The 13,941-nt window shown below is 36.4% G+C and overlaps 1 protein-coding gene across 5 annotated transcripts in view; it reads right to left on the bottom strand.

Moving 5' to 3' along the window:
* Nucleotides 1-13,941, bottom strand: part of LOC107584562 (tyrosine-protein phosphatase non-receptor type 13-like) — a 68,841-nt gene that overhangs the window by 25,427 nt on the left and 29,473 nt on the right. For 3 of the 5 annotated variants that reach the window (XM_016271237.1, XM_016271239.1, XM_016271241.1), the window contains exons 9-19: nucleotides 13,022-13,220; nucleotides 12,152-12,226; nucleotides 11,892-12,066; nucleotides 11,149-11,299; nucleotides 9,660-9,798; nucleotides 9,322-9,474; nucleotides 8,792-8,974; nucleotides 6,900-7,062; nucleotides 5,089-5,452; nucleotides 2,499-2,605; nucleotides 766-825 (exon numbers count right to left, since the gene is read on the bottom strand). In XM_016271237.1, coding sequence (XP_016126723.1) covers nucleotides 766-825; nucleotides 2,499-2,605; nucleotides 5,089-5,452; nucleotides 6,900-7,062; nucleotides 8,792-8,974; nucleotides 9,322-9,474; nucleotides 9,660-9,798; nucleotides 11,149-11,299; nucleotides 11,892-12,066; nucleotides 12,152-12,226; nucleotides 13,022-13,220 — 1,769 coding nt within the window. The remainder of the gene's footprint in view (nucleotides 1-765; nucleotides 826-2,498; nucleotides 2,606-5,088; nucleotides 5,453-6,899; nucleotides 7,063-8,791; nucleotides 8,975-9,321; nucleotides 9,475-9,659; nucleotides 9,799-11,148; nucleotides 11,300-11,891; nucleotides 12,067-12,151; nucleotides 12,227-13,021; nucleotides 13,221-13,941) is intronic. The other 2 variants (XM_016271238.1, XM_016271240.1) reach the window with 1 other exon arrangement.

Raw genomic sequence — 13,941 nt, 5'->3', positions numbered from 1 at the left:
CTTTTTTCAATTGTTCAAATACAGAATAGTTAGGAAATATTATATACATCTGTGCTGTAACAAGTTGAAGACCTGCTCTTTTAGAGGGAAGAGCTAGCGAAAGCAGACTAACGCTTGCTCTGTGTGTTTGTATTGGTATTAAACATATCAAACACATGCACATCTCTCCATAAGCTGGGCTAATCTTTCATAACTAGTGTCTTGGTGCTAAGGGACAGCATTATGTTTGGCCCAGCTCTGATGTGCTATACTAACAGCCATGGCCAGCAGCTCATTCTCGAGGATGAGGGAGATTAGCCCACAACACAGCCGTATTTCAGAGCTGCAAAAAACCACACAGCTTAGTCTGAGCCAGAGACAGACGCCAATGAAACTTGAGCCGAGTGTGCACGCTAGAGAGAAGTGCCATTGAAAAGAAGTTCTACATGCCATGTAAAACACCAGAGGAGACATAGCAATCCAGGGCATGTTGGATTTGGCAAGTTCTCATCAGACTTTGGGTTCCTGAGCTCTGATTAAGCGGAGGTCGGTGTAACTGCGAGGTAAACTACTGTTATTGACATTAAAAACAGGCCTGTTTTGCTTCACTAAAAGCTCACTGAAATTTTAGCAGATGTTTGTGTTTTAGAGCCAGACTAGGACATGACATTTCCTACCAACTTTCAGGACTTACTCAATTTGACTATTAAAAAGAAACAGAAGACAAGGAGAAAAGTACATAGAGCTGTGCTGTGCTACACAAAGCTAAATGATTATATAGCGTACCAGTGATTCCTATGGAGGAGGCAGGAGTAGAGGGCACTTCAGAGCTGTGCATGCTCACACCTGGGGATCAGAAAACAAATCAAGTCACTAGACAGACACAACTACATCAGAAATTTTATATATGTATAAAAGGGGAAATTAATATATCCTGACAATTCCTTGTGTCATTTTCAAAATCAACCAATAACGTTAATGCATAATGCACATTTTCTTGGACATATTTTAATTTTTAACATATTAATGCATTCTAAATCTTATTTTTTTAAAATATAAATAAAAATATTTAAAAATATATAAAAGCCAATTTATTTAATTTGCTTTTATATATTTTATAAAATTGATAGTTTGACTAACTGGGTAAGTCAAATATAATTAAATATTATTTGTCCGTATTATTAATAAATATTATTCAACAATTTGAATTTTTTTTAGTTCAGGTCAGTAAAATATATTTAGTTGTTTTTTTTTTTTAAAGAAATGAACTCTTCTATTCAGCAAGGAAACATTCAATTGATCTTTACTGTTGAAAATTAACATTCAAGTCATTCATATTGTTACAAAAGATTTCCATTTTAAATAAATATTGTTCTTTTGAACTTTATATTCATCAAAGATACATGCTGCTAAAAATTCAGCTTCGGGTCACAGGAATAAATTGCACTTTAAAATATATTAAAATAGAAAACAGTATTTTAAATTAAAATAATATTTCACAATATTGTTTTCACTGTATTTTTGTTCAAACAAATGCAGCCTTAGTGAGCATTAAGAGATTTCTTTCAAAAAACATTTTAACCCAAATTTCTTTTAATTTTTCAATACACCTTCACAGTTATACCAAGTATTGAAGACTGATGTCTTATATTGTCAATTTAAATAATAATGAAATAAATAACAATAATAATGATTTCATCATGGTTAAAGATATCACAAAACAGTGTTTTAAATTTACATCATGTATTTCCAAATTAATTTCCACTAGGAATTGATGGTGTTACATTCCAAAATGAAGAGATTGAAAAAAAATAAAATAAATTTTGTGTCACCCGAAAAGGAAAAAATATTTCTTTGGATTTACAGAATGTGCACCAAAAGGCTGTGCACAAAAAAATCAGGAACATGCATGAAGAAAATAAATAGAGTAAATTTCATCCAAAAACAATTCTTTAGCGTGCTAAAATCACTGTGACACACAGCCAGTCGGTATAATATCAACCACAACCACTGAAAACCAGCATCAGCCAAACACTGACAGTGGCTTTTAAATTGTATAAACACTTGTATTATTCTCTGACATATAGAAATGCAATGATGCATGTACTGTACAGGCACATAAATTCAGACTGTAATCTCTTTATGGCATCGCTCTACATGCGGAGGAAGATGTTGAGAGGATTTGGGCTGCTGCTCTCTCTGATCTGACAGCGGCTGATGGGATGAAATGGAGAGGTAAAATGAAAAGATCAGTGAGGGAACAGAGGGAGAGAGCTGTTAAAAAGATCAAAACGAAAGAGGCAGACAGCGGCTGACTCCAGAGAGAGACACAGACAGATTCCGCCCACTATCCTGACAGACTATCAGAAGAGAGAGACTACAAAGCAAGGAAGTTAGAGACAGCAAAAGAACATTCAAAAGCAGAAAGACACGTTTCTTTGAGGTGAGATGAGCCATTTTCCAGGCAGGTTCGAGTAGAGATAAGAAAGAAACAGCCGGCCATGTCTTGTTGTCCTCACCTACGACATACGCCTGTCCCGTGTCCTCACAGGAGGAAGAGTCGGACTCTTTCTTCAAGCTTTCGGGGCTCCAGCGGGGACTGTCATCGACCGTGGTGCTGAACACACTGATGATGCAGGGAATAAAGAAAATGATCATGAAAATCAGAGCAGAGACAATTACTTCCAGTGGCAGAGCAGAATAAATGCAGTTATTTTCATTTTCTGATCAATCCATAATATTGCTGGAGTGAGGAACTCTAATATTGCAACACTGCATATTTAGAAACCGAATCTGCAATCTGCAATTACAATCTGCTAAATCAAGACTTCCCTCACAAGAGCACCGTTCCTGTGAGCATGCATCTGAAAGTCTGAAACATTACAATTATCTTCACAGGAATATAAAAATGCTTGCAAACATCTGCCATCACTCTCACATGCACAGCGACTGTCTGTCTCCCATGAGAGCTGATTAATGCTGTTGGCCCCAGGCAGCTCAGTGCCAGGCTGACAGAGAAACAGACAAATGCAGAACAGGAGAGTGCGACAGGCGTAAAGACATTAGAATACAAACTGCAGACGAGTGGGAGAGTGAGACAGGTATAAAAAACCAAAAGTAACAGAGAAGGACAGTGAGCCAAGAATAAAGATGTAAGACAGTAGACACTTGCCACTCTTTTAAAGACATAAGCCAAACTACAGCAGATTAGGAGAGTGAGACAGGTGTAAAGACATTGTAAAATGAGTGTAAAATGGGTGTAAAGATACAGAAAAAGACACTGCAGGACCTTATGGTTAGTTATTATCTATTAGACATTCTAAAACAGAATGTACAAGATTAGGAGAGTGAGACAGACATCATTTAAAAGATAAACTACAACTGATCAGGAGACAACGACGGGTGTAAATATATTGTAAAACAAAGCATAGAAGAGCAGGAGAGTGAGACGAGTGCACAGATATGAGAGAAAACAGCAGAACTGTGACAGTTTTGAAAACAAGAGAAACCATGTTAGTGGTAGAGAGAGAGTGAGACAGGTGTAAAGATATTGTAAAACAAAACAAAGAAAAAATCACTCAGAACAGGAGAGTGAGACAGGTATAAATGCATTAAAGGGCACACAATGCTAATCGTGAGAGAAAGATGGGTGTGAAGAGAAAATGAACTGCAGCAAAGCAGAAGAGTGAGACGGGTGTAAAAACATTGTAAAGGAAAAATTCATGAGAACGGGAGAGTGAGACAGGTGTAAAGATATTAAAAAAAAAACTGTAAAAAAAAAAATAGGAGATTGATACAGGTATAAAGAAATAAGACAAACTGAATTAAATCAAGAGATTGACATAGATACAAATAGATACATGTGTGTTTTAAAAGGCTACAGTGCAAGACGAGTGTAAAAAAAAATCACTCAGGAGCAGGAGAGTGAGACGGGTATAAAACCACTTAAATGCACACAATGCTAATCAAGAGAGTAAGACAGGTGTGAACTCATAAGACAACCTGCAACTAAGCAGAAGAGTGAGACAAGTGTAAAAACAATGTAAAGCAAAGACAATAAAGCAGGAGAGTGAGACGAAATAAGACAAACTGTATGGATCAGGAGAGTGAGACGGGGACAAAGACATCATAAACTACAGCCAAAAAGAACAGTGAGATGGGTGTAAAGACATTGTAAAATAAGTGTAAAATGAGTGTAAAGATTTACAAAAAAAGGCACACAAGCAGAATGGCAAAATGAGTTATTCTCTATTTGAGATTAAAAAACAAATTATACAAGATAAGGAGATTGAGACGAGTGTAAAGACATTATTTAAGACAAATTACACTCGACCAGGAGAGGGAGACAGCTGTCAAAATATTGTAAAACAGCAGAGCAAGACAAGTATATATACTGTATATCACACACACATTACCGGTCAAAGGTTTTTAATGTTTTTGAAACAAGTCTCTTCTGCTCACCTAGTTTCTGTTTGTGCAAATTGTACCGCCATTAAATACAAATGACCTCCTTCAACAATAATGCAAAATTCTATCAGTCTGTGCAGTGAAGGAAAAACTCTGAAACGCTGAACTTTTAAAGGCTGGAACTTATGTAAAAATTCAAGTACTATAGAAATTACACAGAGTTTTAACTTTATTTAACTTTAATGCATGTGCCTCAGTCAGAATAATGAGTCATAGTTGGAATTAAAAGCGAGCACACAATTATTTCAATTCATTGCAATTTAGTTTGTATCTAACTAAACCCGGAAAGAAAAAAAAAGGAATTTTTATTTTTAATTGAATTTAAAAAATGTTGGTGGTGTAAATTGAATTTATTCTGAAGCAATATTTTCAATATTTGCCCCTTAAATTGATTTCCAAGGCATTTTTTTTTAACTTAAAGGGCATTTTATTTAATGACTTGTAATGCTATTTAAGGCCCTAATTTTTACAAAATCCATTTGACTTTTAATGCTTTTTGATGCTCCGCGGAAACCTTGCATATAAGACAAGCTCCAGGTGAGAGATGAGATGAGAATGTAAATACTACAAGACAACTGGTGAATAAGACAAGAATGCAACAGTCATTTGTTTTGTAAATATACGTTTGCATGTGTCTCTCACCCTTCCTGCTGTCTGGCGACGGCGATGGAGTCTGTGTCGGAGCTTGCACGTTGGTGTGTTGATGCAAGCACTTGTGATTGTGGCATGCCGCTCTGTGATTGGCTACTGAAAGGCACCATCCTGTGCTCTGGTGACTCAGGCAGCTGACCCAGGTTATGATGGGAACGACTCTTCATCCTGGGGTTGGAGCTGCTGCTGAACCCCTGATAGGGCGGCTCGGGTGGAACAGAGATCCGACTCAAACTCTTGCTGAGGGAGATCTCAGAGTAGGACATCCTCTTGTAGAGTTCGGGGTCTGTGCTGGGGGACAGACTAACTGCGCCCATCCCGTCAGAGTACTGCAGACTGCTCAGAGGAGAGTTCTCTGGATGGAAAACGCAAAGTACAGTTTCAGCTTACATGGCATTTGTGGCTTTTACACAACCAAGAAAGTTTAACATCATGGCTTGCATTGACCTTCAAACCTGACACTTGCAGTTTAATTAATGCCAATTCTTCAAGAGCAGCCTGAGGAGGAAGGGCCTTTTTGGAACACTTCCCAATTTTCTCAAGGTCTCTTATTTCAAATGAGCTTTTCCTTGCTATTTTCTCATTTTGTTTAATAACTAGGAGTTTAACTCTTATATTCTGCCTGAAACTAAAAGTTGTTTCTCTTTGATGCAAATAGTTCTGAATTATAGAAATTAATCATCAGAAGTCCTCAAGTGGTCTTACTTCTGTCTTTGAAATTGTACTCTCGTCATAAAGGAAAATTTCAAAACAGAAGGTGATTAATATTATAAAATTGTAATATTAATATTAAAATTTTAAGTTAATATTCATTAAATGCTGCTCAAAAGTTTGGGGTCAGTAAGCTTTTTTAAATGTTTTTGAAAGAAGTCTTTTATGCTCACGAAGGCTGCATTTATTTGAACAAAAATACAGTAAAACAACAATTTTGTGGAATATTATTACAATTTACAACAACTGTTAAATGTAATTTATTCCTGTGATGGCCAAGCTGAATTTTCAGCAGCCATTACTTTAAGTCTTCAGTGTCACATGATCCTACAAAATCATTCTAATATGCTGATTTGCTGCTCAAGAAACATTAATTATTATTATCAATGTTGATTTTTCTCAGGATTCTTTGACAAATAAAAAGTTTTAATAAAACAGCATTTATTCAAAATATACCATAATTTCATTGTTTCTGAAAAGTATTAATAAGATCTTACTGGCCCAAACTTGAAGTGGCACATAAAAATAAAGAAATCAAATATCATCAATTTCTTGCCTTTCTTGCCCACAAATATGTGACCCTGGACCACAAAACTAGTCATAAGGGTCAATTTTTCAAAATTGATATTTATACATCATCTGAAAGCTGAATAGATAAGCTTTCCATTAATGCATGGTTTGTTAGGATAGGATAATATTTGGTAGAGATACAACTATTTGAAAATCTGGAATCTGAGGGTGCAAAATAATCTAAATATTGAGAAAATCGTCTTTAAAGTTGTCCAAATTAAGTTCTTAGCAATGCATATTACTAATCAAAAATTAAGTTTTGATATATTTACAGTAGGAAATTTACAAAATATCTTCATGGAACATGATCTTTACTTAAGTTCTGATGATTTTTGGCATAAAAGAAAAATCTATAATTTTGACCCATACAATGTATTTTTGGCTATTGCTACAAATATACCCCAGCGACTTAAGACTGGTTTTGTGCTCCAGGGTCACATATACAATTTGAATCAAAAACAAGAATCAATGTTTGATTTCTCCATCACCATTTTGCGTGCTCATTTTTTCTTTCTTCTCACCTAGGTCTTGCAGTTCTTGGTTGTTCTGTCTGGCTTTCATGTGCAGGTGGAATTTGTACTGGGCCGAGCACAGGTGCAGCAGATACTGGCAGGTCTTCTGACTGTCTGTCTGAAACAGATGCTTGATCCCATCTGAAGTGTTCTGCAAGCAAATCTTCTTTTTCTGCCATACAGAAACACAAAGACATAAGGAGTAGAGCCCGACCGATATGGTTTTTTTTGGGGCCAATACCAATACCGATATTAGGGAGTAAAAAAAAGGCAGATACCGATATATCGGCCGATATTCTTTGTGCATATTATAGTACAGTACCAGTCAAAAGTTTGGACACTTTCCCATTCGTGTGTCCAAAAATTTGACTGGTACTATATAGTGACAGAGATATGTAAGGGCATTTAACAATTTAACAATAAACTTTACTATCTAAACTTTAACTTTACTGTTCAGTGCACTGATGTCATTCAACTTTAATTCAATTAAATTCCATTGAACTTTATTCCGTTGAAGTTTATTTCACTTCGGAACATTCATTCACGGATTTGCGCTGCTGTCTTTACACACAGACGAAACTTACTAGAGAAGTGTGAAGTGTGACAATATAGGGGAGTGCAATGCACAAAGTAACGGGGGTTTAGTTGTAATTAAAATTCTGGCTTAAGTAAATTTTTTATCTCAGTTTTTATTATTCATTTAAAATTAGACAAATCTGCTATTATTTTAATCTCCAATCTGTTATTTATCAGTTCAGATAGTTTTTTTAATGCTTTGATTACTAGCAGAAGACACTAACCAGTTTTAAATTCCAGTTGCGCAGATGGGGCACGTTGTAACACTGTGTTACAATGTGCTATTCTATGACATTAGCGATGTAATTTACACTATTTACTTTAATTTTAATGAGAAACAATGAGAAACAGGTGAATAAAGACTGACAGTCAATGTTTAATGCTTAGAGATTATTATTTCAAGACATGTAAAGCATTTTTGCTAGTTTATGTGGGCCGTCCCAAGCATGGTTGCAATGTGAAAAAAAAGAATTTATTTATTAACAAAATATTTTAGTTTGTCTTTTATATTTTTTTCATTCGATCAGATAAGATTTTAAGGTGTCATATGGTCAAACGTCTCACGCACTTTAATGCCCTTTGAATGTAACGTGTACGTTCCCTTGGAACTGGAATCATGGTGGAATTTCATGAGAAGTCCACCTCGCAGGGCACTTACGGTCGAATAAGACAACGCGTGAATGCTGCCTGAACAAGAAACCTCCTTACTGAAGGGAAAGTGTTGATCCCTTCAGCTCGAGGAGCCCTCTCGAACGCCACCCTACGCACGTCGGTAGCCCCCCGGGATCGCTTGACCGGACCGCGAATTTAATCACCCGTAACTCCCGAACCCCGGGGGCTATCCACGCGGGGGTGGTCTCATTCAAAAGAGGGCCTCGAGACGTACACTCGATTCGCGTTCGAGAGGGTTCCTTGAGCTGAAGGGATCCCCCGAATTTGGTGCGGATTCGCCGCGCCGTTACGGAGATATGGCCGTTCAAAATTTCAATTCCACTGACTTTCCACTGACTTAAGCTTTAAAGCGTTTCATCCAGGTCGCCAGTAGCAAACAATGGAGCGTGCTCTGCTGGACAAACTAAGTAATTACACCATTGCAAGCATTTTATCTGCATTATATGTTCTGTAAAAAAAAAAATTAATATTGGCGGCATATTTGCCGATATATCGGCGACAGGCTCATATCGGCCGATAATATCGGCAAAACGATATATCGGTCGGACTCTAATAAGGAGTGTTACTGACATTCCTGAAGCTGAACTTCTTTGGCTTTTTTCTGGGCCGTGTGATTTCCACTAAACGTAAACATGCACATTTAAACATTTTACCGTGAAAGAGATCTTCTTGGTATCCCTCCAGGGGAACCTTAGCACAGGGGTTCGATTTCCATTCAGAACCTCGAAGATGAGGACACCCTTTGAGTAAATGCCCAGTATGATGCCAGTCAGGGATCTCTTCTCTGGATGCACACGATGGAAGTGAACTCCATATTCCGGCAGTCTCTGGCACACCTTTACATAACAGAGAAATGACGAGACAGATCTAATCACATGTAGACTACAACAACAGCTATTAGGAAAGGAAATTGAACTGAATCAAAATATTTAAGGTCAGTTTATTCACAATAATTGACTTATCTCTTCAAAAAAATAACCAATTCATGTCTGTGAATGCATACAACCAAATTCCAAGTACAACTTTTGGTCTTGTGACTGCTCAAAGTCAAAAAGCTGTAATCAAGAGTATCTGAGAGAAAACAGACTGCACAATCTTCAAGTTGATTACGGAAGTTTGGCCAATCTGGAAGCTCTGCCTAGAATCATACTGCAGAACTGATGCGTTTCGTTTAGTTCCTGACCTTGAGGAACTCAAGCTCGGCCTCCTGCTCCGAAGTGTTGTAGTACGAGCTGTGGAGTTTGGGTAGCTCTTCTTTAATGGTGGTCTGATCGATCTTATCCAGAACCGAAGCAGGGAGGTAGTGTTCCATCCGGAAATATGTCCTTCCATGGAGCTGATGGAACACAAAGAAAACATGTACATATGCGAGATGATGCCAAGATGATCAAGATAATATATATATTTTTATTTTTTTATTTTACAAAAATCTTAATTCGTATTTTGAATACAATGCACTTTCAGTGGTGCTATAATAAAATAAAATAACATATTCATCTCTTTATCCGATGTAATTTGTACCTCAGTCTGATAGTCCCCAAACTCCGCCTGCAGTGCCAGAGATGCCAAGATCATGGCATTTTCCAGGTCACAGCGCACCCGCTCCTCTAGTATATCCTTCCGCAGCTGCAGGTAGTACTGGTGTTTGGTCATCATGTGTCTATATAAAACAATGCTAATTAATTAATTTGGGTTAAATGAATAATACATAGATATACATATATACATGCATTATATAAATAATCATTCAAAATATCGCTAACACTTTTATTCAGCAAGGACACATTAAATTGATCAAATATGACAGTAAATAATTTTAAATTGTTACAATTTTTCAAATAAATGCCATTCTTTTTAACGTTCTATTAAAAGAATGCTGAAAAAATTTACAGTTTACACAACAATATTAAGAAGCACTAAGAAAAATAGCAAACTCGTTTCAGCATTGATAATAAAAACTGTTTCTGGAGAATAGCTGAATAGCTTTGCCATCACAGGAATAAATTACATTTTAAAATATATTAAAATAGTAAATGGTTTTAATTGTAATAATATTTCACTATATTACTGTTTTACTATATTTTGATCAAATAAATGTAGCCTTGGTGAGAATAAGACACTCTATCAAAAACATTTAAAAAATCTTACAGACCCCAAACGTTTGAACAATAGTGTGTGTATATATACACATGCATAAATATATATATATATATATATATATATATATAACCGTATTCAGCCTGTTCCTCAAACACAAGTTACTATTCTTAAAAATGTATTCTTTCGTCTTCTGTAGAAAACAAGAAAGTCATTGGACAGAATTGTCATTTTGAGTTGAACTAGTCCTTTAAAAGTAACATATAACTGAATAGAGACATATTTCAGTTAGGTTCATTTTAATTTAACAACTTATGCATTTAGCAGACGCTTTTATCCAAAGCAACTTACAGTGCATTCAGGCTATACATTTTTACCAGTATGTGTGTTCTCTGTGAATTGAACCCACAACCTTTTGCGCTGCTAACACAATGCTTATATATATATATATATGCTTCTATAGATTTATTCATATCACTGCACTTTTTGAGCATGAAATACACTTGTACAAATCACAAAACAGTAAATCAAACCTAACACTGAACACCAGCACATGTTTGGGCATGCATGATCGAACACAGCAAACAAAGTCTAAAATTAAGCTTGCCAAAGGTGGGAGGAGTGAGAAAATGTACTGACCACAAATATTTTTTAACTATTTCAAACTACTCCCTTAAAAACATATTTTTGTCACTGCAGCATAATCAAGACCCACTGTGAACTGGTTTATATTTTCTTTTTGGTGGAACATGTTACCACATTAAGTTCTGGAGTTGCAACATTAAAATCGCTAGTAAAGATTGCAATGATTTAATGCATTATTTTGCAATTCATAAAAAAGCTACTGACTCACGAGAAATAAACTATATTTTTGGACTCTGATTATGTTGTCAGGCGGCCCCTAAGCTCTTACTGTATCAGACTGATATCATCCTGAAAGAACTTGATACGCAGAAAAAGATTAAAATTGACATCAGTCTTCTTTTTCCTCGGGTCATCCTTCCATCCGTCAGGCGCCACCTTTGAAAGTTTGGCATCAGGTTCAACGAAGAAGAACTCATCATCTATAAAAGAAGGAAACAAAGAAAGATAAACAAACAGATCATGCTAAAAGGGTTCAATGCAGCATAACAAGTAAAGCAGCCTTTGGCTTGGGAGGCATGAGTCAGAGGACTTAATGAACCATCTGTGGACACAAACCACCCATGTCCATTAGAGCCGTAACTAGAGAAGTCACACAGGGGCAGTGTATCAGGAAGAGAACAAGTTATTTATTCTGTCATATTTACACAATTCATAATCAAATAACTCTTGTTTACCTGAACGGGTACCCATAACATAAGCTGCAATAAATCGTACTGTTGACATTTAAAGGAAATTCTTCCTAAATACTATTCAAAAGAGGAAATTAAAATAAAGGAGCAATGAGATATAATAAATTCAGCATGGTGCTTTCATTCAGACTCAAACAACAACAACAACAACAAAACTGTGTAGGAAATTTAATTTATCACAACACAAGACTCTTTACTTTAGTTTTTGGTATCAAACAGAAAGGTATACAAAATACTAATGGGGGCAGAAAGGTAGGCAATGTATTTTAACATGGTTCCAATGTGCATTTAATCGCAGTTTAAAAGGAGATGTTTTATGCACCTTTAAGGTAGGCGAGACTGAATAGATGGTGCTCCACCAGTCCAATGTGAGCTACGACCATGTCCAAAACGTCCTTACAGACCACCTTCACATCGCAACACAGCTCCAACTTCTGCCCATTCAGCAAGACCAATCCCACCTTTCTCTGACTCTCCTCCCCCTTCCCACGCTTGTTCTGTTGAAACACATGCAAAAATGATAAATGCATACATATGCACAAATACAAAGCAGTATAAAGCAAAGCAGATTAGCTGTCTAACCATTATGGATGAAGGAACGGTTAAAACCACAGTTGGCTCACTGCTCATCCTCACAAACTCGGGGCCAAACAAACTCTACAACAAGAACAAATACATTTTTAAAACATCCAACAGAGTTAAACTTAGTTTTAGTAACAATTCAAAGTGATTCGGCTTTCTCATTCAGAAAAGCTATATATCATTTACAATGTATCATCTTAAGTCAAACCGAATTATTTTATGTTTGCATCATTTACACTATAACTTGCATAAACTGAATTCAATCTGAATTAATTAATCTTTTATTTTTTTCAGCTTTGCATCATTCACGCTTAATCATGCTTAAAGTAAATATGAATTAAATTGAGCATGGATTACTTAATGCCAGTTATAGTGTAAATAATGCAAAGCTAAATTGAATTAAATGTGAATTCAGATGAACTGAATTGTTATTTTATTCACAATGTAACATGCATTAAGTGAAATAAATCTGAATGCACTTTTAGCATATTCAATTTGAATTCAGTTCTGGATTATTTTATCCTTTGTCATTAACACTAATTTGTTACACTAATAAACTGAATTCAATGTGAATTCATTCTGAATTCAGTTGACCTTGATTTATTTTGCTTTACCTCAATCATGCTAAAACCTGCATAAATAAGAATTCAGTTGAATGCAATTACTTCATGAAAGTTATAGTGTGAATGACAAGTGAATCCATCTGAATCTAGATGATCTGGATTACATTATTTTTGGATTATTCATAATGTAATATGCATAAAGTGAATTCAATCTGAATTCAGTTCAATTGGATTACTTCATATTTTGCTATTAATACTATAACTTGTATAATGTGAATTCAATCTGAATTCAGTTGCACTGTATTACTTTAGATTTGCGTGGACGGAGGCCTGCTTCCAAAGGACTGCTGTGAAGGGGCTCCGCCAGGTCCAGTATGGAGGCGCGGGGGTCTTCACCAGGATAGACGGAGGCTCTAGACAGCCGGGCCTGGAGCCTGTGTAACTCTTCCTGATGCTGGATCAGAAGTTCTGTGCCCAACAGCTCATCCTGACCCGCCTCAAAAAGTCTGGACACAAACCAGGATGGTGTTTGTAAGTGTAGTAATTCAGTGCATTTTCACTGCTTACATCACCTTTGATTTCAGCTTCGAAATCAGTTATTTTTGTTTCAAATACATTTGCACACTTCAATATTCAGATCATAATTTGGAAAGGTGAAAATCAATCCCTTAAAAATAATAGGATCGGAAAATTAACTTTGCTAGTAGAATGAACATGAAGCGTTGTGAGTTACGTCAGCACACTGGCATGCCACCCAACAGCAGAGCCAGCTGGTTGCTGTGGGTGACCCATGGCACAGCTCTCCGCCTTGGGCATCCTCATGGAATCAATTACTCAACTCTGCCTCAAAACCTGCTCTACACAACAACAGCACCTGGAAACCATCGTCATGACTGCATCACTGCCAACATCTACTGCAGCGAAGAGCAGTGTTGGGTAGTTCACCTGGTTAACCAGCAGGGGGAGGAGTAGAATCACTGACGTAATGAGAAATATTTTAGATGGGAGTATTTACACTGGGGGTTTGCCAGGGAAAATAAGAATAAAATGCAACAAAAGCTGCTGGGAGACCACTGGAAAAGCTGTTAATAGGCAGAGAATGAGGGAAAACAGTGGGATATCAAAGTGCAAAGTATCTAACATAAACTGGCCTTACGATTATGACAATAATGATGACAATTTAAACACTAATTTTTACATTTATAAGCAGCACACTTTTTCGGTAAT

Source organism: Sinocyclocheilus grahami, unplaced genomic scaffold (genome assembly GCF_001515645.1).
Source record: "Sinocyclocheilus grahami isolate Dianchi unplaced genomic scaffold, SAMN03320097.WGS_v1.1 scaffold61.1, whole genome shotgun sequence".
Taxonomy (NCBI): Eukaryota; Metazoa; Chordata; class Actinopteri; order Cypriniformes; family Cyprinidae; genus Sinocyclocheilus; species Sinocyclocheilus grahami.
The sequence above is the reverse complement of the archived record's forward strand: the minus strand, read 5'-3'. Positions and strand labels throughout refer to the sequence as shown.